At 42.7% G+C, this 25,977-nt stretch overlaps 3 protein-coding genes across 5 annotated transcripts in view; all 3 read left to right on the top strand.

The window, feature by feature from the left end:
* Positions 1-509: 509 nt before the first annotated feature.
* srd5a1 (steroid-5-alpha-reductase, alpha polypeptide 1 (3-oxo-5 alpha-steroid delta 4-dehydrogenase alpha 1)) lies at positions 510-5,409 on the top strand. 2 transcript variants are annotated; one of them, XR_009786063.1, is made up of 5 exons: positions 510-940; positions 1,381-1,547; positions 2,205-2,306; positions 2,530-2,750; positions 2,969-3,106. XR_009786063.1 is itself a non-coding variant. In XM_061759524.1 (5 exons), exons 1-5 carry the CDS (start codon positions 630-632, stop codon positions 3,264-3,266), a joined length of 798 nt encoding a protein of 265 aa, XP_061615508.1. In that variant the 5' UTR covers positions 510-629; the 3' UTR covers positions 3,267-5,409. The 2 variants fall into 2 exon arrangements, 1 of the variants encoding a protein (XP_061615508.1); XM_061759524.1 differs by lacking the exon at positions 2,530-2,750 and adding an exon at positions 3,200-5,409 and having other exon boundaries at positions 2,969-3,119.
* A 2,378-nt stretch (positions 5,410-7,787) lies between these two features.
* On the top strand, positions 7,788-24,544 carry tent4a (terminal nucleotidyltransferase 4A). Its single transcript, XM_061759523.1, has 13 exons — positions 7,788-8,989; positions 12,760-12,883; positions 13,509-13,555; positions 13,653-13,773; positions 14,577-14,684; positions 16,628-16,756; positions 16,941-17,148; positions 17,242-17,368; positions 17,464-17,567; positions 18,337-18,521; positions 21,186-21,344; positions 21,434-21,601; positions 22,094-24,544. The coding sequence occupies exons 1-13, from the start codon at positions 8,283-8,285 to the stop codon at positions 22,250-22,252; spliced, it is 2,346 nt and encodes a 781-aa protein (XP_061615507.1). The 5' UTR covers positions 7,788-8,282; the 3' UTR covers positions 22,253-24,544.
* LOC133470756 (adenylate cyclase type 2-like) overlaps positions 22,255-25,977 on the top strand; it is a 55,027-nt gene continuing 51,304 nt past the window's right edge. For both annotated transcript variants that reach the window (XM_061759521.1, XM_061759520.1), the window contains exons 1-3: positions 22,255-22,345; positions 24,609-24,644; positions 24,725-24,793. The gene's annotated coding sequence lies outside the window, so the exon portion shown is untranslated. The remainder of the gene's footprint in view (positions 22,346-24,608; positions 24,645-24,724; positions 24,794-25,977) is intronic.

Here is a 25,977-nt window from a genome sequence, read left to right as displayed (position 1 = left end):
GACTTTAGTGAGCCACCAGATGTCAGTGTTGTTACATACGGAAGTACTGTGGACGTTGTATGGAGACTCCATTTGGACGAACTACAGCCACGACGACGTGGAATCATATGAATAATACCTCACCTAGTGTGTACAAATTTTTACATTCGATTATTTCTATTGTGTAGAACGCTTAAAAGAATATTGCCCCCTATAAATTTCGTAAACTGGCAGAGGTTTTATTCCTTTTCTTTAATGGGCTGAAGTGCGCATGCGCAGGGGCTGTGCTCTGCTAATCACAAGGGACAGTTGTCGCCGCTCTGCTACAAAGCAGCCTGTGTGTTGTGAAAGCTGCCATAATTTACACATTGGCGTTTTATATTTTTAAAAATGTTATACGTTATGTAACTGTCACACAATTCACTACACCGCGTTAAATAAGGCTATGTAACACCGCGCGATTTGATTGGCTGACGAATTGGAAACCTTATCTGTTCATGCAATGTGATTGGTTGACTCCACAATTCCATCCCAGTATGTTAGTGAGCACGATGTAGTATATATTTAGGTCCTCGTACAGTAAAAACACACGTTTTTTCCATTACTTATTATTTATTGCTTTAGTTTTCCATCCCCAACACACCGCCATCATGGACAGCCTTCTATCGGCGTTATTTTCTTCTTCGGCGGAAGAGGAGTACGTCTTGGACTGCATGGCTTACTTAATGATTTTAATGGCAGCGTGCACGTTTGTTTCCTTGCTGTTATTGAACGTGCCGTACGGGCGGTACGCTTCGAGCACATACGGATTCCCGGTGAACGCGAAACTGGCGTGGTTTGTCCAGGAGCTGCCCGCTTTCCTGCTGCCCATATGTCTGCTCGTGTGGGCATCCTCGGCGAAGAGTTCCCTGCTAACAAATCAGTTGCTCATTGCCATGTTTTTGTGTCACTATACACAGAGGTAGGTGAACACCTTGATTTGCCACTCATGTTTGGACACTTGAACACAGCAGTACAGTGGTGAACGCCCGTATGTTGCATTCACATTTGCATATTAGCCCATTTGCGGATTTTTTGGGGAAAACCACCCTTCCTCATTCACTGAAACCCTCAATCACCTATTTGCTGTTTTTGTGAAAGTGTTGCGTCGGTGCCATGGAGTGGCATCTTGGGGGCCAAGGACCTATGTTAAAGTGAGGGGAGGAGCTTTATTTAGAAGAAAAAACAACAACAACAACACAATAATAAATAAAATAATAAATAAATATCTCAACTACAGAATAGATGCTTGAAAAAAATGTCTTGCTGCCCTCCACTGTACATACTACAGCACAGCTCTGTATCTATGAGTGTTACTTGGACACTAATTGAACTTTTGATTATTACATATTCTGTTGCCAGGTCACTTATTTATCCATTTTTAATCCGAGGAGGTAAACCGACGCCATTTCTGCCCTTTGTCCTGGCTGTTGTTTTCTGCATCTATAATGGCTTCATGCAGATCAGATATCTGAGCAACTATGCAGAGTATCCTGCAGACTGGGTGACGCATCCATGCTTTATTGCAGGTATGGACCACATTTCAGCTCTTATTGGGAGGAATTGAACTCTGCTTTTCCAGTACAGCAGTTCATAAAAGTATTATAATACTGTATTGTATTGAGAGGTATTCATTTAACAAGTTAGTTACTGTTGTTGTAGTTTGCACGGTGAACTAGTGGTTAGCACATCTGTCGTCACATAACATTTTGAGTTCTTCCCCCCAAAAAAAGAAAATTCCCTCATTACTTTACTACTTTATTCCCGTAGCTCCTGAGCCAAGATTTGAACCTAGACTAGCTACTGTGTTGCTATCGTGAAACAATCAGTGTAAAGTGGGATGAATGTATATACATCATACAACATTTATGTATGATTAAAAATGATAAGTATTTAATGTTGGCACACTTCAATTATTATATTGCAGTTTAAAGCTAAATACAACTGAACTGCACTTAAAAAGGTACTGTAGTTCATATTGATTCATTAAGCAGTCTGATTGCTTGTTGTCATGAATAAATGCACAACATTTGCTTTGCCCGGCACACTCTTATTACTGCTGGTCAACTCTGGCATGTGCAACTACATCGTACCTTCTGTGACTAGAACAGGTTTGTTTGGCTGCTGTCAAGTTTTGTGTCAGTCTGATATTTTGCTAAAGCAGCTCTAGGTTGGTTTGTTTGCAGGCTCGGCTCTGTGGCTGCTTGGCTGGCTGACAAATTTGCACTCTGATCACATCCTGAGGAATCTGAGGAGGTCCGGAGAGAGCGGATATAAGATCCCCAGAGGTAAAATGGTTTTGACACACGACAACTGGCATGTATCTGTTACTTTGAAGTCTTCTTTATTATGAGAGGAGACTTATTATGCATTTTTCCCCCACAACTTAAAATGATTCTCATGTCTCTTAATAACATGTCTGTGACATGCTTCTGTCCAAATAACCCAAAGATCAATAATAATAGTACACTTTATGTACCCTATTTCTTGTCTTGCTTGTCTCCCCCTTAGACACCGAGGCCTGCCAAAATCTGTGCGCAATTGACCCCCACAAAAAAAGTTTTAGAATTACCCATAGATGCCACAAGATTGCGGCAAACCACTGCATTTCTATTAGAAAGGGCGATCAGCTATTTGAATAGAGCTCCTCCCTTCACTTCAACAGAGTTCATTGGCACCAAGGTGCCACAAGATGGTGCCAAAGCAATATTGTCAGTTTAGAAAGAGCTAAGGTGAGTTTTTAAGCAACTAACAGACATCTTAACAAAACTCATTTCTGTTCTGCTTATTATTATTAGTCCAAATATCAAATCCAGTTATTTGTATACAAGCCATTAAAAAGTAAATTCTTCATAATATGTCTCCTGTAACGTGCATGTAGTGTGGTACATTTTATTCCATTATGCGCCATAGATTCTGTGCCCATTTGTGTGCCGTGCCGCCCCCACAGGTGGAATGTTCGAGTACGTATCCGGAGCCAACTTCTTCGGGGAGATAACCGAGTGGACGGGTTTCGCTCTGGCAGGCCAATCTGTTCACAGCGCGGCCTTCGCCATCTTCACCGCAGTTGTCCTCAGCAGCAGGGCGTTTGCCCACCACAAGTAAGAAGACAAACACACTCGGTAGATCCCTTACTTGCAGGCAATATTAATAGACAATCTCGTATGTTTGCTTTTTCCAGATGGTATCTTGCTAAATTTGAAGACTACCCGAAAACAAGAAAGGCATTGATCCCTTTTTTGGTTTAGAAAATACTCAAATACAGTGAACACCCGTTTATTGCAGGGGATGCGCTCTAGACCCACCAGCGATAGCTGAAAATCTGAGACATAGAGAGACCAAAAAATAAAGCGTTTTTAATAGTTTTAACACACTTTAAGTGCATACAGTATAAACCTATTAAAACACAGTTTTTAAAGTATTCCTTAGTGCCTCACTCTCGTGCTTGTTTGCACAGTTCTCCAAATAAGAGACAAAGAGTGCTCATTTCAAGCTGGTTATTTTTCACTGCCAGTTGAATTTTACTTTAAAACTGGCACATAAAACTAAATAGAATTAAACATTGTCTATTTAACACCAACATTTTCAACAAAACCATGTCATTTTGTCTTAACAAAATTCCGCTAGCTTAATGCTAACAAATAATTAAAAATGCTATAGCCTGGCTAACAGAAATTAGCATAGATGTTACAGTAAATATAAACGTTCAAACAACATATGTCCTCACAGACATATATTCTCTCTACGCTTGACTTTTTAAATTAGGGTTTCGTCTTTTCCAGTAGACCTCACAACGTGGTAGTCTACTACACTGAACGCACGCAACTTCAAATTCAGACTTGCCTGTATACTGTAAAAACCCCTTAAAAATGATGGATTAAAAATCCCCGACAGGGGGTGGACAATGAACCACGAGCGGGGGTTCACTATATAGGATGTTTTTTTTACTATTTGGCTGATTTCTACAAACCTTTTTTGGGAGAAGTGTGACATAAGCCAAGAGGGAAACCATTCCACTTTGCTGCGAATCCAGGAGTTTATTGATTTTTTTTTGCAGGTGGGGAGAATGTTACTACTATGTAACTACTATGTAACTAAGTTACTACTATGTAACTACATGTTACTACTGAGGCAAAACTACTATTGGGTATTTTGGCGCTACTATTGCGAGACACATGCCTACTAGTTGGGCCTAGTAGTATTACTAGAGCAGTGCAATAGTTTACTAGTAAGGTTTCACTCCACACTAGTAGGCAAAAAGTGGTATTAATAGTGGAATAAACAAGAGTAAGACACCGTCATTCTAGTAGTGAACCCAAAGTCATTTGAGCATCTATTTGCAGTGTACTACTTTTCATTCTTAATCCAGCGCACTAGTAGAATATTAAATAAAATGTTCAAACAACACACCATACATCCTCACCATTTAACATCCACTCGACTGGAAGCGATGAATAAGGGACCTTTAATTCAGCTCAAGACATCTTTTTTTGTTTTACCTCGTCACCGTGTGAGCATAAAAATCCGAATTGAAACTTAACCACGCCTCCGGTCTGTAACCGTAGCAGGCCCGTCCGTCCTTAGCTCTTGCGCTGCAAATGGAGCCCGTGTGGGGGGGAAGCTCTCAATAACTCAGCCGCGCCTGAAATGAACGGCATCGAGGTTGACGACAATCGTGGATGTTTTATGAGAGGCTGCCGCTATGTAAAGGGAAACGTGAAGCTTGCACATAAATGACAATTAATAGTGTAGCATTAGAAAAAGAGGGTGGGGACTGATATAAGAGAAAAGCACAGCTGGAGTTACATTCTTCATTTATAGGAAAACTTATATGTAAGTGACCTTTTAGACGGCGGCAACACAGAGTGAAGTGTAAACTGAAGCTTGAGCTCCCACGGTGTGCCTGCAGCAAGTGCCATCTGCATTTTTTTCTCTGTAAATCTTCACTCGGGTCAACAGAGGAGCCACTATCTTAAGCAATGGTACACACATACCTGTTCTTAACATCTTAACCTATTTTAAAGTGGGACAAAGCCCTCCCGACATGTGAAGAAAGTGAAAATGGGCAAGTGTGCGCTTGCTGCTTTTGTAGTGTGTGGAGTACGGTACTCGAGATAACCAAGACAGCACACCACACACGTAACGTGATTGTTTCCTGAGCAGATCAGGTAGGAAAAATCAGTCTCGGCACTAACCACACCACAGGATAATCGCTCACGATAATTTTTTCCGAAACATCCAATAATCGGGCCTGTGTTGACTTTGATCGGAAGAGAAGAAAAATGGCCCGATTATCAGTATGTTTATACCCAGCTTTAGCCAAGTTTATGTCATTGTGAATTGTATTTTTAATGCATTGTATTTGAAATAAATTGTGCTTTATCATTTCAACACATGGACTTGAGTTGTTTAGTGTAAAACAGAAGGCGGTTTGAACGTCAATTACGCCATGTCTTTTTTGCGTCAATTGACCACTATCCCGCTTGACTTTAATACTAATGTCTTCAGGCGCAAAGGCAGCGATTTACTCTGGCAATTATGGGGTTTGTGCTTTGATTCCAAATGCAGTATTCATACTTCTACACACCGCATCGCCTACAGGATTGAAAAGGAGCATATTAGTTGATTGAACATGCATGGCGAAGGGGAAGGGGGTGTAACAGTTGCGTCCTCTCCCGGCTATGTGTTTTATTATTTGTTGAGCTTCTGTCACAGTCCCTTAATGAAGTCTTGACTGGAATTTTATTTTATTTTTTCTCCTCCTGTTACCATTTTTATTTTCAGAAAGAAATGTTTTTGCTGGTAGTTTAGGATTTGTCCATCCAGCCATCTATTTTTGACAGAAGATATCCTCATTTGAGTCATAGGTGAGCTGGTGCCCATCCTAGCTGATTTAGGGCGAGAGACAGGGTACACCTTGGACTTGTTGCCAGTCAATTGCAGGGCACAATATAGACGGACAAGCATTCAAACTCACACAATTGTGAGGACAAGTTTCAAACCTAAGGCCCTGATGAACCTAACATGGATGTTTATGGAAGGGAGGAAGCCAGAGTACCCAGAGAAAACAGAACTGAACATGCACACATTACACAAGAAGGCCGAAACCGCAATTTGAACCCTGAACCGCGAGGCAGACGTGTACCCACAACATCGCTGTTGACCTGGGTTTTGTCGAAAATAGAACATTTGCAACATTGGAAAAAGCAAGGGCTGGATGGTGAACCAGTGGTGAGCACATCTGCCTCAAAATTGAATGATTGTGGGTTCAAATCTTGGCGGCGGGCTTCGTGTGTGGCGTTTGCGAGTCCTCCCCGTGCTTGTGTGACTTTTCTCCAAGTATTCTGGCTTCACACATTCAAAACCATGCATGTTACGTTCATTCAAGGCTCTAAATTATTCATAGCTGTGAGTGACTGTTTGTCTCGATGGGCCCGCCACGGTGTATCCAGCCTCACTTGTGATCCTAATGAGGAGAAATGGATGGGAAAAGCAAGTCCAACACAAATACAGTTGGCTAACTTAAAGGACAGAAACACTGCCTGGAGATGCATGAATTTGTCTCGACCACTACTCCTGCTCCAAAATGAAATAACCTTTTACAGCTGCAGAATTGTTCTATTAAAAATGGGTTAAATACATGATTCGGAACATGTGTTTGGCCTCCTTAGCATTCACGCCACATACTGTAGGCTGAAGACAACCCGCATGAATCCATCACTGCTTGTACAGCACTGTTATGCCTGTTCCTTAAGATACTCTCCCACCTCTCTCCGGCCCTCACGAATGTGGGTAATCCCTGTAAACCATGACGGAGAGGCGAAGCAGCCTTTGCAAACCACATCAGCAAAAGGCTCGTAACCTGCTGGTGTTGATACCTGTGCACGCTGCGGTTTGTGATAAAGCCCAAGATAGGAGAAAGCAAGCTTCTATTTGCACAGTGGGAGTGAGCAGCTGTGTGCATGCATGCTTTCATGGGTGTGTTAGAAGAGAGACGGACGCATATCCTATCTGACACATAGTTTGCTCTGGGGTCTTTTTTTTTTTTTTTTCCTTGACTCTGTCACATGCTTACACGTGAGCGGCCAGGGTCTGGAGTAGGCATTATGCAAGAGGTTTCCTACTTCACTCCCCATTTATCGTGTACATTATACTCGTTTTCCCAGAAGGTGCTGCCGCTTTATGCCTCGCCTCCATCATACAGCTGAGGCGGAAAACGTGCAGGCTGGGATATGGCTGTTACTGGGGGGCTTTGTGATGCATGACACCACCTGCTGTGAATGGGTGTGTTTGAACGGAGCTACCTATAAATATGATTATTTCAGTAGGTCGGTTTATATTCAGTGGGCGGCCTTAAGTGTACGTGAGCAGCATGTAAAGAGGTCGAGATTATGACCCACATAACTATTTCATATTCCATCATCATTCACGTATTGGGTTATGAGTTATGTTTTGCTGGAAATTTGTGCACATTTTGCGCTTTTTATTTATTTATTTATTTTTTTACTGATTCTACATTTCAAATAATAAAGACTGCATGAATTACGTTGAGATCAAGAATATATATACTGCTTGTATAATTGTTAATACATTTATCAACCATCAATATAAAGAATAAAAACAAAGAAATGTATTTTCATAATTAATAAATACAATTGAATTACAAACTATTACTATTTTAGTAATACATTTATTAATAATAAATGTACAAAATAAAAATATAATACAATGTATAATTGTATATAATTACTCAAATGAATATTTTCAAATGGTAATGTAGTATTTGAAAGTAAAGCCATTTTGTGCGACTAATGACAATTTAGTATCTTAAGTATTCAATATATGAAGTATTTAACATAATCGTAATGCAGTGGTGGTGGAAATAAAACGTTTTTATTGATTTTTTAATTTTGTTAATAATGGGTGTTTCAAATGTGGCTGCAGTACCCCCGCCTGCCTTGCGAAGGAGTGGGCGTAGTGGTCGTTGAATAAGGATCCCCTCCGAACGCGCATGCGCGTGGATTTGAAGAGACTACGCCATATTGAATCCCAATAGAAATCAGCTAGTGTTTTCCCCCTATCTAGCGGCGTAGAGGGGGCTACTTTCCCCATGGTCCTAACTCGGTTTCACGCTTAATTTTCGTGTTTCCCGGGACGGCGTAGGGGCATCTCTCGGCTTGAGGGGGCTCGGCGTGCGGCATCACGACGGACTCGCTGGCGTTGTACCCAACACGGGAGGGGGGGTCACCGGAGAACCAAGTTGAATGGATCCGAGGGTAGCTTGGATTCAGCCCGAACAGAAAGGACCGGCGAACGCTTTATGGATGCACGTCTGGGAAACCTCTCAGGGAGTGCGGACGCTCTCCGCGCAGCACGTCCACAACCAGTGCGTCAATTACGCCGCGTTGGACGTGTTGAAAAATGCCGTGGTATCGAGCAAGAGCCTGGGCAGCGGCCATCGCAGCATCATGAACGGCGGCTCGGCTTGTGTGAACGACGCCGCGATATCCTCCCTGGGCATGGCGCTGTCCAACTTTTTCAGCCCGGCCTCTGACGCGGCTGAAGGGAAGGCAATTAGCCCCAAGGCTGGCTCTTCGTCGCTGGAATCCCGGGCGGCGGACAGTCACCCCTCCGGCTGCTCGCTGGAGAGAACCACGGCTGGGAATAAAAACGTCGGCCTGCTCTTCGCCCTGGGTGACAACACGGACAACAACCGGCTCCACCAACACCTCCTCCATCACAACCGTCACATGTTCCATTTGCAGCAGTTGTGCGTTAAAAGTCACCAGGTGGCCCCTTCTGTAGCCGTCAACCACTCTCATCACACCGTGCACCACCCCGGCCGGAGGAAAAGTGACAATAAGGCCAGCACTTACGGGGTCAATTACTTGCTTTCAAACTGCACTAATAGCAACCACGCGAGCACTTGGACGCCCTGGAAGACGAGAAACTACAACCCGGGAGTCCTCGGGTGAGTGCAACACACTGTTTCGGGGGGTTTACGTTACAAACTGGGGCAGGTAGACGACTTCTCCAGTTTGAATAGGCCCGTACGCAGCGTGAGTGGCGTATGGCATTTTGATGAATAGCATCGGCTGCTAACGCTAGTTGCGTAAACGCACCAGCCCACCACTCGTAACAAGTTATATTTCGAGTTTAAAAAGTTCACACACACACACTAAAACAAACCTTTTTCCAGATTAAAATATCAAACGTCGTACTTGATTCGGAAGTTCAAGTTAGTAGGTACTAGCTTGAGCGTGGCGTTTACTAGTTTAGCCAAAACTACACAGTCTGTTTTTTTCCCCCACATGGCCGTGGGGGGGGGGGAATAAATAAACAAACAAATAAAATATCCCGTCCTCCTATTATTTGCAAATGAAGTACAATGAGCGAAAACCCTTGGGCTTGGGGCAAGCGTGGAGAGGTGATCTGTGACTTGTATCAGCAGTTAGTTACTGTGCCCCATTTTCACCATTCAATATAAGAAAGACTCCCAAGATGCACAATTTGCATCGGTTTTAGGGTAGAGAAGCACGATACAACTTTTTATGAGACAGTACATTACATTGTTAAAACTTATAATGAATACGTTTGAACTAAATATAGTTTTAAAAACAACTTGTGCAACTTGGATTTAGTTTTACTAACACATTTTTAGATTAACAACTTGCCATTACTGACATTTGAACATCCAGCTGCATGTTTCGTCAAACAGTCTTGCCACACGTTTCAACGGAGCCTGTAACACAAGGCATTTCAGTAATACGGTTGGTGTCTCATTCTGAACACTAGGGGCACTATTTAAAAAGAAGTAATATAGATAAGAGATGAAGACGAATGTAGAGACTGGTGGATATGCATATAGAATGCCGTGTTACCTTTTGTATTAACTACAAAATAGGGTGACTAAAAGGAATTACAAGACTACAAGTTATCAAATTAAACTGTGTCATTACAAAGTGATACTTACCAAAACATCACGTACATGTCTTTACCCGTCACGAAGCTGTGCCGCCCGAGCAGAGCGCAATTAGCAGTTGGATAGAAGTGGTGTCACCTGGGTTTACTTTCAATTATCTCCACACAGCTGACATGGCTTCAAGTTCTTTCTGGAATGTAGGCTCTATGCCAGGCTAGTAAAGTGCTATTGGTGTGTAGTAACAGTGCATTTTTCTACTAAGTACATGTGCTGTACAGACTTGAATGATTAGTGTATGAACACTAACAACATGGCTGCGAGCAGAGTGGAGCTAGTTAACAAAAGCAAATTCATTGTTCGAAACTTAGCGGATTGGTTGCTAAATTTTACGACTTCTCCCACCCCTCTTTGGATATTTTTCCAAAATACGAACAGCAAGCTTGTTTTCTGCTAAGACAGACAACGTTGTTTTCCGTATGGCAAGAAAGGCCATCAATCCTGGAGTCAATCGCGCTGAACATTGCCAAAGACGGACGGGGTGTCCATTCATAAATTGCAAATGCAGTGATTTAGCGACACGTTGGTAACTTTTGTCACGAGGTGTGTGCTTCAAGCCACAAATAGTTTGCCAAGGTTACCGTGCCTTACCTGGACAACTCTACATGAGAGCGCTGGAGGGGTTGCGACATTTGACAACAGACAAACAGTGTGGACCAGCCAAACCGTTCGATATAATGACTCCTTTTTATGATGTTAAACTGTTTTAAATGTTAATTGAGTTAGGGTCATTTTGATAAAAGGGAGTTTCTTCCAAGAAAAAACATATTTTTACATTAGCGATGGGGGGTCTGTTTATTTTTTTCAGTGGAAGTTGATTTCTGACTAGAATCAGAAATCAGATTTTTGTTTAAAAAAAAAAAAAAAAAAAAAAAGCAGGATTTTATTTTAAGGCCATATCACCCAGCAATATACAGTATACTATGGTAGTTTTTCTCAATTCAAGCATGGGCCTCGTTGTTTTTGTACTGAGGTGCCTTCAGTGGTACATTTTGAATGCTCTTTAGTGTGTTTTTGCACTGTTAGTAGTTTCGTAGGCGTAATGACAAGATATTTGGTCCGTGGTACATCAGTACCTCTGCTCCTCTGTCCGACTGCTGGTATTTATGCACGAGTGTCTGACTGTCTGCCTGGCAGAATGTTTTTACCAAGGCGTGGGCACATCGGCCGACTGAATGTCCCGCAGGGCTTTAGTAATAGATTGTGACAGTCCCCCTGTTCCGTATTTCACACTGACACCATGGCGTGCATTCTTAGAAAAAAATTAGCGGCCACAGGGCTGGAACAGAGCCCCTCTGTTCCTAGGCATTTGACTGCTAAGAAATCTTCCTCGTTATGCTGTGCCACCTCCGAAGGCGACCACAATCCGTTCCGCGATGCTGGTCGACATTTAGAACAAATCAACTGCCACACCGGCAGAATGAAATCGAACGCAAATGCAGTGTAAAACGTTCAAACCTAACACCCTCTACCTTATGGTCACAGTGAGCGGCGGGCAAGCTACTGTAACTAGTGGATAGCATAATATGCTAATTTAGCTACATCTTCTCTCTAGTCTCCCTCTTGTCAAACATCATAAAGTCGATTAACTCAAATGCTCAGCACCAGCCATAGAAGATCCAAAGACATGTCTTAAAAACTTGGTTTAAGAATCCTTTCAGGACAACGGAAGTATAAGAAGTACAAACCTAGCAGCAACAACGCTAAACATTTCATAACAGAACCAAGTGACTCAAGTCATCCACATGACTACTGATGATTATCTTCAACTATAATGACACTGAGAAAACAATTTCTGCTGGTTGAAATGAGGTTAATCGAGGTGCGCTGAAGGCTCCCGTGATATGCTGACACTGCGTATTATAACAATTCCATGTTGACAATATAACATTAAAGGCACATTTTTCTCTGAAAATGTTGGTCGGCTTTGGAGGTTCCACTGTACAAACATTCTAATGTTGGACAAGCGTAGTTTCTGCTTCCTCGTGGTTATGTTGGAAATGTCCTCGATTCACCTCACATGGCTGCTTCAGTAAATGCAGATCAGATGTTCGTACAACAGTCTGAAATGCTGACATCATGGCTAAAGACATAAATATTGCTCTTTAAGTGTGGTAGGTTTTGTTCAACCTCAAGAATAACATTTCTTTCAAGGCCAAAGTTTTTAAAACAGTTTGTCGTTTTGTCTGCAAAGCTTTGGCAGTAAAACATTTTGAATTCATATTGAAGACTTGATGCCTGTACTCCTGTTTTTAAGGCAAGGTCTGTACAATTGCAAATGTGTGTGCATTATACCGGCTCTGTTTTTGAAGAATGCAAATGTGTAATTTGCATCCAGAGATAGCCAGCACGTTTTGTTGCACAATATCTCCATTGCTGCATGCTGGGGGTTAACCATAATAGTCACGTAAAATAAAAAATAAAAAACATACCATAAAGGAATTGAAAGAGTCCTGGTAAATTTAATTTGGAAACTCAGTATTTTAATGTCTTTTTGGATTTCTTTCTAAAAAGACATTTGCTAACACGATGATGGATTGAAAACAAAGTTTAGTTTGAGTTGTTTGAGGCATTCTATTGCATAAAATTGTGGTTTAATTCCAAATTGTACCACTTTTTGGACAACTCTGGAAGTTCCACAGTTATAACGTGCGTCTCAAGGACGCAGCTTGTACGCCTCTCGATATAGATTAGAGTTTATAAGCTGTTGTGAGCACAAACAAAAAAAAGAATGCTTGTTCTGTTCTCCTTTTTTTGCTTAGACTCCATGAAGAGGTGATGGACTTCTACAACTTCATGTCTCCGCGTCCAGAGGAGGCTGCTATGAGGAAAGAGGTGGTCAACCGGATAGAGAGGATCATCAAGGAGCTGTGGCCCACTGCAGATGTAAGTTCCAGTTATCAAAAGGGTTTTGTTCAAAGGACATCCAAACAAGTCACACCATTTCGTTCTTTGATACACGTGCTGTCAGGCAAAGCTCCTCATCAGTCGTCTGATTTGTAGCCATCATCAATTGTCCGGTGTCTTTGTGCCATTACCACCTCATCGTATTTCCCAGACGCAAAAGGAATGACCTCCACTCTGGCTCCCCTTTGGAGAGCTGGTTCTTGCAGCCCTGAAGTACAGCTATTTCTCTTCTCGCCATTGTTTGCTTGGTTTGGCAGCACTCTCCACTTGGCAGAGTCGGCCTGCTCTGAAGTGGAACCCGGAAATGCATTGTCCCGCAGTGTGTGGACATTTCAATTGGATATTATGGACTGTAAATCATCACCGTATACGGGGCTGTTATGCAATGCCGACTTTACAATGAAAATGTTGAATGTTGTTATTTAAGGGAGTCAATTTTGGCCAGTCGTTTAGTAATGATTCATCAAAACAAGAAGAGTTTCTCCCTGGGCAGGATAGATTATGGGTCCACTTACATAGCCTGTCTGTCAACGTGGGACAACAGAACTAGTGGAACACATGATTAATCGATAGACCTAATTTTTACATGTTCCTGCTTTTGTAGGTCCAAATATTTGGCAGCTTCAGCACAGGACTGTACCTTCCAACAAGGCAAGAGAGACGTGCACATGAATCTGTCAATGAGGCATTGTAAACCTTGTGTTTTTCCATCCATTGTATTGACTTGGAATGTGACCCCCCCCTTTAGTGACATTGACCTGGTGGTCTTTGGAAAGTGGGAGCGCCCCCCGCTGCAAGAGTTGGAGCAGGCTCTTCGCAAGCACAACGTTGCCGAGCCGTTCTCCATCAAAGTGCTGGACAAAGCTACTGTGAGTATTCTGCTACGCTGCGCTTCACATTTTTAAGCAAGCAATCAGATGAGAAGCTATTCCTGATCCTGATGTGATTAAAAACGGAGTCATGTAATCAACTTATTTGATGCGCTTTTCAAACATTTTCACATCGCAGAAGCACGAGAGGCTCTGTTAATGAGAAACGTTGTGGGGAACTGGAAGAAGCTCTGCCAAATCACAACTTGGCACCACTTTTTATGCGCCTAGAAAACCCCTTTTTTTTTTTAGACTTCAAGTGGCTAGCCAGAAATTGAAAGCTTTGGCTCCATCTCTCCTTTATCTCTTTGAGAGGAGGAGTGGAAAAATGGTGCACTAAACTAGCAGACACAATTAGTCTCCCCCATCTGTTTGCGTGAGGGCGGGCCCGCTCATAGATAACTTTGTGAGAATAGCTGACGAGAGGAGTTGGTGTCAAGACTGTTGCCTACTCCGAGGAAGTCTGAGACGCTCGCCTATCACCGAAGCGTGGACAGCTCTCACCCACGTGCACACGTTGAATGTCATTCTGATTGTTCCCTTACCCTTGTCGCCGCGCAGTGGTGTGAAGTAACGAAGTACAAATACTTTGTTACTATACTGTATCTGTACTAGATTGTATTTTTTTTCCCATTGGGGCAAATTACCAAATTGCATTTCAGTTTCTTTTAGTTGTTCTTAAGTACAGGAGTTGAGTCAGTACGTCTACTTCGACCAGAGTATTTTTTCACCCAAGCATCTACTTCTACTTAAGCACAGATTGTAAGTAATTTCACCTATTCTGTTGCCATGATGTCCTTCAGGTGCCAATCATCAAGCTTACAGACCAGGAGACGGAGGTGAAAGTGGACATCAGCTTCAACGTGGAGACTGGCGTCAAGGCGGCGTGCTTCATTAAAGATTATGTTCAGGTGAGATGTCACATTGTTTTATAATACAGAGGAACCTCCAAAGTGGAATACAATCCCTTCCGTGACACTGGCTGCTGGCTACCAAGTTGTTAAAATTTTAAAATATTTTTCCCATAATAAATGTTAAGTAAATGAATCTGTTTAGGGCTCAACCTTCTCCCATTATAAAACCTGTTTTGACTGTACAGATAATGTTTTAATAACATTTAAAACTAAAAGTAAAATAACCCACCCGATGAATACCTGTACACCAGGTAGCTAGGTAAGTCTTTTAACTTTGGTTGCTTTGTTGCAGTGTACTCATTACATAAAGCCATTTTCACTAGTCAGCCCTTGTTTTCACCTACATCCTATTTGTTAGCATCTGCCTGGTAAAACTAAGTTGTGTAGTTAATTTATATTGCATGTGCTCCTATTGTACTGAGCAGACAGACCCTTTCCATGCATTTTGCAGTAAATTCCATTTCTGCCTCGATAGTCAAAATTATTGTCATCACTCATGGCATGGCAAAAAACACACACGTAGAACCAAGCTGAAGTCTGAGATTTTCTGACTTCTCGTCAAACATGATGATGGTTTGAACGCTCACATTTTGTTGTTGACTTTTGAGGGATATTTTTTTCAGAAAATATCTGGATGAGCTCCCAAATTGTTCCACTTTATGGAAATTTGACTGTGGACTGTCCACTGGACCGAGAAATAAATGCCAGTTAGAAAGAAAGTCATGGAAATGAAGAATGGAAGAGAGCGACCAACCAAGGGCCAGTGGAGTCACATAATTACTGTTTTAGAAAGGCATCTAAACATAGAACTTTGTAAATTCCCCTCTCTGAATTGTGCCCGGCCAGCTGTTCAAAGCATTACACTTGATTCGCTTTGCCTCATTCTGGAAGCAACCACATATTTTGTGCTTGCTGCATGTCGGCAACATTGCAGCTTGATTGCTCAAAATGTCTCTCCTCCTCAGGGTGGATGTCTGCCCGCTTTAGTCATGCTTGTTTTAGCCAGCACAGCCCAGGAATTACAGGTGCTGAACTTCCTTTAGCACCTGTAATTCTCATCCTTTAGCTTTTGTTCGTTTGTTGATGTTGCGTCGCGTTTCTGCCCGTATTGCGTGTCGCGGCTTGAAGGCCCGCCACTGACAGCCAGACTCAATCAAACCCCTGCGAGCGTCGATGTTGTTAATGTGCGAGGGAGCCTGGCTCTGCTGCCGTCATATGGTAGGGCGGATAGGGGCGCAGGGCTTCCTCTTATGCAGGTTTCCTTTGCAGGCAGCTTCCAGTCTTGTTCTCGCCTCTTGAAAGCCTCTTTAAAAAATCAGCCAAGTCAGAGACACAGGATTTTGCAGCCCTTTCAATTGGAAAATGAACAAGAATATTTTTAATTCCTGTCTATAGGCCTGCTGCGTTTTTAACATACAGTAAGAGTGCATTATAACATGTCTAGGGAGCCTTATAGATGTATGGATATAATTTATCCATCCATCCATTGTCTGTACCGCTTTATCCTCACAAGGATCGCGGGCGTGCTGTGGAGCCTATCTTCGGGCGAGAGGCGGGGTCCACCCCGAACTGGTCGCCAGCCAATCGCAGGGCCCATATAAACAAACAACCATTCGCGCACACCTTCACACCTATGGGCAATTTACAGTCTTCAATCAAGCTGCCATGCATATTTTTGGGGATCTGGGAGAAAACCGGAGTGCCCGGAGAAAACCCACGCAGGCACGGGGAGAACACTGAAGACCTTTTCAGATTGCACTTAGCACAACAAATACATATTCCTGAAAAGAAAAAAATTAATTAACTAAATTAATTTAATGAACAACAAGAATGATCAGTAACGTGATACCACACAGCATCATATTTTGTTCAAACAATTCACCAAGGTAATAATCTGAATGTATTCCTAACACTTATTGTATTTCCTCGTCCTCTTTCAGAAGTATCCGGTGCTGCCTTACCTGATCTTTGTGCTGAAGCAGTTCCTGCTGCAGAGAGATCTAAATGAAGTCTTCACCGGCGGAATAAGCTCCTACTGCCTCATCCTCATGGTCATCAGCTTCTTGCAGGTACTCGCGAGCTTGTTTTCAGAAGGAAAAATAATCCAAGTACATTGTGATAGTAGGATGTGGCACTGTGAGTAACAATAAGTAGTTAAAGCTTCAATGCTATCTTTATAATGACAGTTTTGTTTTTTACTTGTTAATCCCTGTCCAACCAGCAATCAACGGTTCTGAATGCTTCTTTCCTCAGCTTCATCCTCGCATTGATGCCAGGAACCCCAGCGAGAACTTGGGCGTCCTGCTGATCGAGTTTTTTGAGCTGTACGGTCGCCATTTTAACTACTTGAAAACAGGGATTCGCATAAAAAATGGAGGTGCATACATTGCCAAAGACGACATGGCCATGACCAACGGTTACAGGCCGTCCATGCTCTGCATTGAAGATCCACTGCTTCCAGGTATTTTTATCTATGACTATCAGAGCAAATGGACTCAATGAACTAAAACTTCTGCAAACAAATTACATCGGATTCCAATTTCCCGCCATGCAGGCAACGACGTGGGCAGGGGCTCGTACGGTGCCATGCACGTCAGACAGGTGTTTGACTACGCCTACACTGTCCTCAGCCACGCTGTGTCACCGCTCGCCCGATCCTATCCAAATAAAGACTCCGAAAGGTTGGAAGCCAGTCCATCTACCTATGCACATAGAAGAGTGTTGTGATGAATAAAACTGGACTCTACTGAAACTCTTCTCTCATTCATCCTCACAGCACCTTAGGAAGAATAATCAGGTTGACCCAGGAAGTGATCGACTACAGAGAGTGGATCATAAAAAAGTGGGGTGGCAGGGATCTGGCTCGAATGGATAACAGAGGTAGAATCAAATCTGTCTCTAGTACTACTTGTGGTACAATGAAACCTAGTTTATCGTGGGCTTATGTTCCAGACCCACCCACAAATGGGTGAAAATCTGAGCTATAGAAAGACCAAATTACATTTTATTACTCTCACACGTTTTAAACACATTTGAACACATTGAAAATTGTTTCTTACTGCCTGTTCTGACTCTTACTGTCAGTAAATGGTAAACTATCATATCACATCACTTTGAGGAAATGAAAAAGAAGACTCTCACTAACACAGTTCTCCAAATAAGAGGCAAAACATGCTTGCTTCAAGCTGCTTGTGTCGCTCCTAGTCAAAGTTTGCTTTAAAACTGACACATGAAACAAAAGAGAACTAAACATTATATATTTATACAAAATGTTGCTAATGCTAATAATTCAAACACCTTAGACAGGCTAATGGAAATTAGCTTAGAGATTAAGATAATTATAACCCTTCAAATAATTTCTACTTTAACACACATAGAGCAGCAACACATACAAATAGAGCATACAGCAATAAACACTGGCATATATATTCTCGTCTATTGCAACAACAAATATTAAAATGACTAAACAGGGTACTTTTGTACACTGAAGGCAGTCTAAATTCAGACTTGCCTGTATGTTGTAAGAACCCAATATAAAAAAATACAAAAATCCACGATATACAGTAGCAGAGGTGTGAACGATGAACCGAGATATAGCGGTGATTGACTGTACTCCCATTGCAACATTAACTCCATTCTGCATCTCTAGTGCCAACTCCCAAGGAGCCGGTGTTGAATCAGGACCCCACCTGTGTTCTTGACAGTGGCATGGGCTCAGAGGAGCAGCAGAGGGACTCGGTCTCCCCCCAGAGTGCAGACTCGCCAATGTCCATCTCCAGTCCCCAGCAGCACTCTTCTGCCTCCTCTGTCTCCTCGCTCTCTGGATCAGACAACGTGAGAAATATTACTAGTTACAACACCTAAGCCACTGATATTGATATGCTAGGCGCAAGCCTTGGGGACCCGAGCACTCATGTGATCAGGTCCTGGAGCCTTATTTTGGTGTGTTCGCTCCAACTGTCTTCTCATTTGGTTAGCATTCACTGTCATGTGAGGGCGTGTTAATCCAGAGGGAGTTTGGGGGTCGTCATTGGTTTCTCTCGGGGTGGTTTGGAGTGCAGTAGTTGCTGTGGAGACTGAGGGGGTCAAGGTAAAGTGGGGACAAAGAGCAGGGGGTACAGAGCTGAATCTGTTGATAAAGCAACAGACCCTCCCTGACGACGGTCTTTTGTTTTGAGGCCTGTGATCTGCCTCATACCACAGCACACCTATTTGATGTCGTTCTGCTGGAATTTGGTCTCCAGTACACGACAATAAGAGCCCTTGATCGCCCTCGTTCTCACCTTGAGTTAGCGCTCTACACTCTTCAAATCTTATCACGAGATCCGAAGGCCCTCTTCTTTTGATTGAGAAGTAATCCAGGGTTTGTAGTTGGGGAAACGACGCACAGTTCTGGTTGGGGGGGTGACATTCTCTCAGAAAGTAAACTATCCAGTGATACTGTTCATGTGGTCATCCATGTTGTCCCCGTGTGGATCACTTCCTTACTCCAGCTACGCATTACCCTTGCGGTTACAGTAAGCCTTTGAACTACAGGAACATACTGAGTTGTTAACAGCCCGAGACTTTATTCTAATAAACCAAGTGGAGCAGGAGTGAAACACTGTATATATGCATCCTTGGTTTTTGCATACAGGAAGTCCAGTGTTTTATTTCCTCTTGTAGTGCAGTGTTTATACTGGTAGAAAGTGGGTAGTAGTGACCCTAGCCTGCTCTGATTAAAATCAGTGATGATGATGATAAGAGCTTCTGGGTGGAGGCTCTGTAACCTGGCAACAGCTGTATGAATTGTATCACACGCCATTGCCTCTGGAGCAGATGGTGGAATGTACACAGTTATGTTGGAAGAGAATTCCCTCAGCAGATAAAATGGACGTGTTCACACAGCTAGCAGTTCAGTGTCCAATGTGCAGAGGCATTCAAAGTGTCCCGGATTACTCCACCTCTTATTGACAAAAATTGCAATCCCGGCTCCCTTCTTTTTACCATTGTCTGTCTACACGTACTGTTCTGAAGCAGGATAGTGACCCACTTCAGTCGATGAAGTCCTCGTGTACTGTAGTCACGTCTCAGTCAGGCACAAGACACTGACCTCGCCGAACACGCACTATGTTCTCATCAGTGCGCTGCGCTCGCCCATTTTCTCTGCCAATGACTTCACGTTTCCCATCATGATAGCCGGAACGGAAGCTTAGATTTCCTCTTTTTCGACTGTGCTTTCACGACGGCTGTGCATCCTCACAGTTCCGGAGGAATCCCCGCTGGTGCTTCACGCAACAGCCAACAGCTGGACGCGCATGTATCAGAGCATCTGCGTGACGAATCCTCGCACAAATACCAGAAATACTGGAGGAAAGTTGTAAACATTCTCCAGCGGGCGTGTGAAAACTTTCACAGAGAACAATTTCCATAAGGATCTATATACATTAGAAGAACACTTAAAAAGCTCATGAAACACAGCTGTGAACACAACAAGCTGCTGTTCTTCACAGTGCCATGCTGTGAGGGGGGCAGGGGGGCTGGGGGGTCAAGTTGCTGGTCTAAGTGCATCATCTATATGGAAGACTAAAAGTATTATGATAAATAAATGCTCTTAAATAATATCCCAAATTTGGCATTAATTTAATATTGTAATTACATACATGTGTTACTAGGTCATTAATTCATGTGTATATATATATATATATATATATATATATATATATACAATGTATATATAAAATAAATATATATAATATTGTTCGAATAAATTTTCCAATTAATATACAGTTTATTTTTATGTAAAAACATTTTTACGTTGGTGTGCACGGTAACAAATCAGGCGTTGCCCAGTGACTTTGGGCAAGGACTTTAACTCGGACTAAGTCATTGATGAAATGGTGACATAATTTAAAAATGTTTACATAAAATGAATTAATGACTCTTAATTATTTCGTTTTCGTTTTATTACTTTTAAGAGGACACACACCACATAGGTATTTCCCGCGGCACATTTGACGATCCCTTACAGCATAATAATGTGGCTGTGAATAACTCAACTACATATACTCTGTGTACTCTGATTTTTCAATCTCTTAAAAATAAAAAATAAAAAACTCGCTCACACAAAGTCATCTGATAAGGATTCATTCTAAAAACCTCCCAACTGAACTAGAAACTAATGAGGTAGCAGGGGCACCATCTTTTCTGCGATTGCATTTCCTTTGTGGGGCCATTTGTTTTTGCTATTCAGAATTCATGTTTGTGCCCCGTAGCAGAGTAAGAAAATTAGCATGCGCCATTCACAGTCACTCACATCTATGGCTGCAACTATTGAATCATTTTATAATCATTTATTCTACCAAATATCCCATCGGCTATTCGAGTAATTTGATAAATATTGATTTTGCATTTGCATTTTACGTGCATGTAAGGTGCAGTTATTATTGTTGTCCACGTGGGGTTGCCAATCTCACATTCTACACTATAATATTGGAAAAAATTGTGTCCGTTCATCAGGACTCGGATTCAGCACCACCCTGTCCTGTGCCTCCACCCCCTTTGCCCCCCTACGCATCATTCCCACCGCTGGGCCTCGCTTTTCCACCGGGATTTAGCTTGGGCACGGCCAAACCAGGAATGGCAGGACACCATCTGCTCTTGCCTCCTGGCTCACAGGTAGACATGCAGCAGTGACATCGTAATAGCTTTTATTGGATTACATTAAGCAGCAAGTCATACTCTGTCTTCTACTTCTCCTTTGCCAGGCTCGCGCTTCACTCCCCGGGGGTCTCCCAATGCACTCCATTGCTGGCAGACAGGTGTGTATCGACACCCGTCTCCCCGCCTTCTTCCACATGCCCCCCCCAGCCCATGCCCACGCCCCCTCCAGTCCCCAGGCTCCGCCCAGCCACCACTCCAGCCACGCACATAAGGTAGGCTGCGGACACATCTCATTCTTTCTGTCCCCTTTTCATGTGTTTAGTAAACTTTCTTGATTGGAGGTGTATTTTTCAGGTAAATTCAGGCTGTTTCCCCATGTGTAAAATCTTGGGACCAAGATTTGACTCCTCTGTTTATTGTGACTCCTCTTTGAACTGTGTGAGACATTAATTGTCAAGTCGCACGTAGGCGGTCATTTTTTTTATGTGTTTGCTTCAGTATCTGCTGCTGGAGTTATTCCAATAATTGAAAATCGTTGAACAATGAAGAACATAAAGTAAGCTATATGTCACTTTCTCCTTTTTTTTAGGAGTGGGGCTTTCATTTTAAAAATCAAATGTGACCCTTGAGCATGAACGTTAGCCAATCCCTGCATTAAAGTGTTAACATGTATTTTAAAGCCTCGTTTTAGTGGGCAATCAGTCCTTTAGTCATGTAAATGTTCTGACTGGATGATTGTCTCCACCACACCCTGTCCTCCCCAGAACGCCGTCAAGTTCAACATGAAGGGCTTTCACAACCCGCCGCTCATCACCAATCCGGCCGTGGCAACCCGCGGACACGCTCACACGCACACACAGTATCACCGGAACACTTGGCGGCGCCGAAAGAGGGACAGCCTACCAGTCAGCCCCAGCAGATAGAGACCGGGTGTCCCCCTCCCCCTCACAGAGACCAGCAGTTTTCACTTGACCGGGGCGGCCGCTACATGGAACAGCCTGCAGCTCTGCTTCAGTGTGACCTTTTGTTCACTGCTTTGTAGCGTTTCAGTATTACTTTGCGGTCAGTATTTTTGCTTCCCTCGGTTACGGCTCTTTAAGAGTTCATGTCTTGGTTTTTTGTTGTTTTTTGGGGGGGGTTTTTGGCACTGGTGGGAGCCGCCATTGGCCTTTGCAAGCCTGTCTCGAGCCTCGCAGCAAAGCTGTCCCAATGCTCAGCGTTTCTTTTTTTTTTTCTCTCCGTTTTGTGCAATATTTTTTTTTTCTTTTTGGAACTTAAATGCTTATTTAATTTAGTGTGTATATGTCAAAGGCATTTTTATACGGTTTATTTTATTTTTATAGCGTTTTTACCTTCTGTTTACGGAACCTTTTGGGTTTCTCTGGTGAGATGGAGCCCAGGTCCGAGACCCCTCCTCTTCCCTACTTTTGCGGAGGAGAGCTTATCTCTCAATAACCCCCACGTTTTCCCCTCCTAGACGAGGCGAGCCTGACACTCATCGAGGAAGTTTAGTTACTCGTCCTGGAGGCAAGTGGCAGGAAAATTGCAGCCTGCCATCATATCTTGGTGAGAGGATGTAATTGTCTCTTGGCTTTTGCAACCTCAAGATTGTCTATCTTCTCTTTGTGGACTCTGTTGCTGCCATATTTCTTCCATCACTGCCCCCCCACTTCTTTACTGTCCTTTTCCAAGGTGGGGATTGCGAAAATAGGTTAGAAAAATGGCTTGCACCGACTTGTGAGAGCGACCTTAGGTGCGCAAAGCTGTAAATCTGTGCCCAGGCAAGTACTATATTGTGCTCAGCCATAAGGAGCTTCCCATTTGAGGTCCGGGGCGAAAAAAAGGGATGGCTGGGGTGGGGTCCTCCTAAACCAAGGACCTAAGTGAAAGGGAATTATATTTTGATTCCATTCAGGAATCTTGTGTATATTTGATTGCCAGGTACTTCCGCTAATTGTTTGCAATGCCTTTCTTTGTGTTTACTCGGTGTGTGTCTGTGTGTGTCTTTGTATGCACGCTCACAGAGAGGACAAGGCTGTGACTTGCCATCAACACTACTAACGCACGCCCGTGTTATTTCTATGCAAGTGGGTTACTCCGATTATTGCGTCACGTCTTGTGCATTTGCGGGTTGTTGCCCCCCCACCCCCCATTTACCACTCCAATGACGACAGACCGTGTTCAGTTGGACTGGCCAGGAGTTAATTTATATTCTTCTGTTTTGTGTGTTTGAACAACAGCCCCCATCCTCTTAAATTAGTGAGACACTCCAGAAGTTTTTTTAACACCTTTACGCCAAATGTAAGGAATAGGGTGTATTTTATCATCCGTATTTGGGGTCCGAGTATGTGCAGTGTGTGTGTGTGTGTGACCTAGCAAAGTGGGTGAGGAGCGACTGTTTTGGAATCAGACAGGATGCGCCCAGAGAGCGACTTGCCCTCTGCCGCTGCAGCACCAGACAAGCTTTTTACATTACATTGATGATGTTCAATGCTGTTACACTATTTTAACTCTTTGTTGTTGTTGTTTTTTTTCTCTCCCCTTTCTTTCTTTCCTCCACGGAAGAAAACACCCGGCAACTTTGACCTGTCGCTCATAACTTCCCACCTGGTCATCAATTTGACCCCCCAATGAAGAATTGGAATTAGAAGACATAGATCATGAGCTAATCACTAACATTGGCATACAAAAATGATCTTAGCCAAATTCGAATCATTATGGACTTTACCGCCACATTTTCTTACCTTTTATGTTTGAATTGGAACAGCACATTTTTCTTCGGTTACAAGCCCTATTCTGAAATTTTAAAACAAGTCTTTAAAGCCATGTCTGATTTTATGAGGAAGGGACAATGAAATGAGCGACGGGCAGTCAGAGTTGCCAAATATCTTCCTGCAGTATCCTATCTCGTGGAAACATGTTGTGGCTCTCCTTGCTTCACCTTTAGTGTTCTGAAGTGAGGCAACAAGAGGACAACAGCGAGCCGCTGGGGTTCTGCCCTTACAATGTACATGAAGGTTCAATGTAACCTCCCTCCTGTTACAAATATGATGAGGGGTTTTAAAAGTGTGGCTTACCTTATCCAGTAATTTTTGTCCCGGCCGATTGTTGTGAGCCAGAAAACACTGGGCCAGCTTTTGTTTCGGGGCTTTTTTTCTGGACGTTTTTATGTATGTTTTTCTATTTTATTTTTTAAATAAACATTTTAAAACTGCCACTCACCATCTGCTTTTTATGTTAAATGATGATGATGATGTAGTCCTTAGCATTTGCACACAGATCAGCTTTCTGAATTCCAAGGTTCGCCACTCGGGGGTAAGTCTGATTTGTACTCTTGTAAATTATTTTACTTCATGACTGCAACAGTCAAGTGAAAATTGCTTGTACCTTTCCAGGTTTATTTTGAAACATCATAAAACTACCCTTTGCAAGGATCAGCATGAAGAGTGAATTACAGTATTTCAGTAAGTATTAAAGGAGATTTTTTTTTTCTTCCTAATTTAAAATGGTTGCAAGTTGAGCCTAGCTTGCGTTAGAGTGACAACACTGAAAGCATTTTAGCTTGTGGAGGAAGCACTTCATAGAAGTCAGTGACAGAGAAACATGGTGTGGGGGTTGCTATCGTGTAAGTTAGGCCCACATAAGTGTGGGGTGGAAGTGCAGGATGGCTCACTCACACTTTCAGAAATGGGCATATGATTTACTTAGTTGTGTAATGTTGGTCCAGAGATCCAACTCTTTGTATACAAGATAATAAAAAGTAAATGCTCTCTAATGTGTCCCATTTAAGTATTTTTAAAGAACTAATTTCAAGATTTAGTCGTGTCTGGTTGCTAAAATTGGATCAGATGACTAGGTCAAAGTGTGATTCTTCTGTCGACCACCAGATGAGGCCCTTGTGCTTTGTTGCCACTGCGTACACCACAGCTCCATGCAAAAGGGTTGATAACATAAAGCATAAAACAACACATTCTCAAGCCTGTTTTTTTTTTTTTTTTTTGTCAAATAGTTACGTATTAGAATTTTTTAATGTGGTAATGTTTTATATTTTGATGCTCAAGGACTAAGCGGCTAACACGTCTGCCTCAAATTTCACAGGTTGGGGTTGGAATCACGCCTTTAGCCTTTCTGTGTGGATGACCTCACACATTCCCAAAACATGCACATAGGTTAACTGAAGTCTCCATATTTGTGAATGTGAGTGTAAATGGTTGTTGTCTACATGTGCCCTGTAATTGGCTCTGGCCAGTCCATGGTTTACAATGCCTCTCGCCCAAAATCTGCTGGGCTCAGCTCCAGCTTACCCGTGATCCTAAACAACAAGTGCGAAATTGGAAAAATACCAAAATGGATTAATGGATCTTCAAAGCCAGAACAAACAACAAAAGCCAATATGTCTTCAACGGTCCAATAATAATCCAGAAATTGGAGCTAAGAACAAAACGCGTTTCAGACTGGACTCTTGCTTGAAAAGTGCTGCGGATCCTTTGAGTAGGATCTTTACGCATATATTTTTGCTCATTGCAAATTGGGCTCTGTTGTAGTGTAGCACACTAGTGTGTGACATGTAGTGGTACATTAAACTGCACACATCTTCGGCTGCTGAATAATTAAATTAGAAATGTGTGGTCGTAGTTGTATCCCATCA

Source organism: Phyllopteryx taeniolatus, chromosome 21, assembly GCF_024500385.1.
Source record: "Phyllopteryx taeniolatus isolate TA_2022b chromosome 21, UOR_Ptae_1.2, whole genome shotgun sequence".
NCBI lineage: Eukaryota > Metazoa > Chordata > Actinopteri > Syngnathiformes > Syngnathidae > Phyllopteryx > Phyllopteryx taeniolatus.
This window is presented reverse-complemented; position numbering and strand designations above follow the sequence as displayed.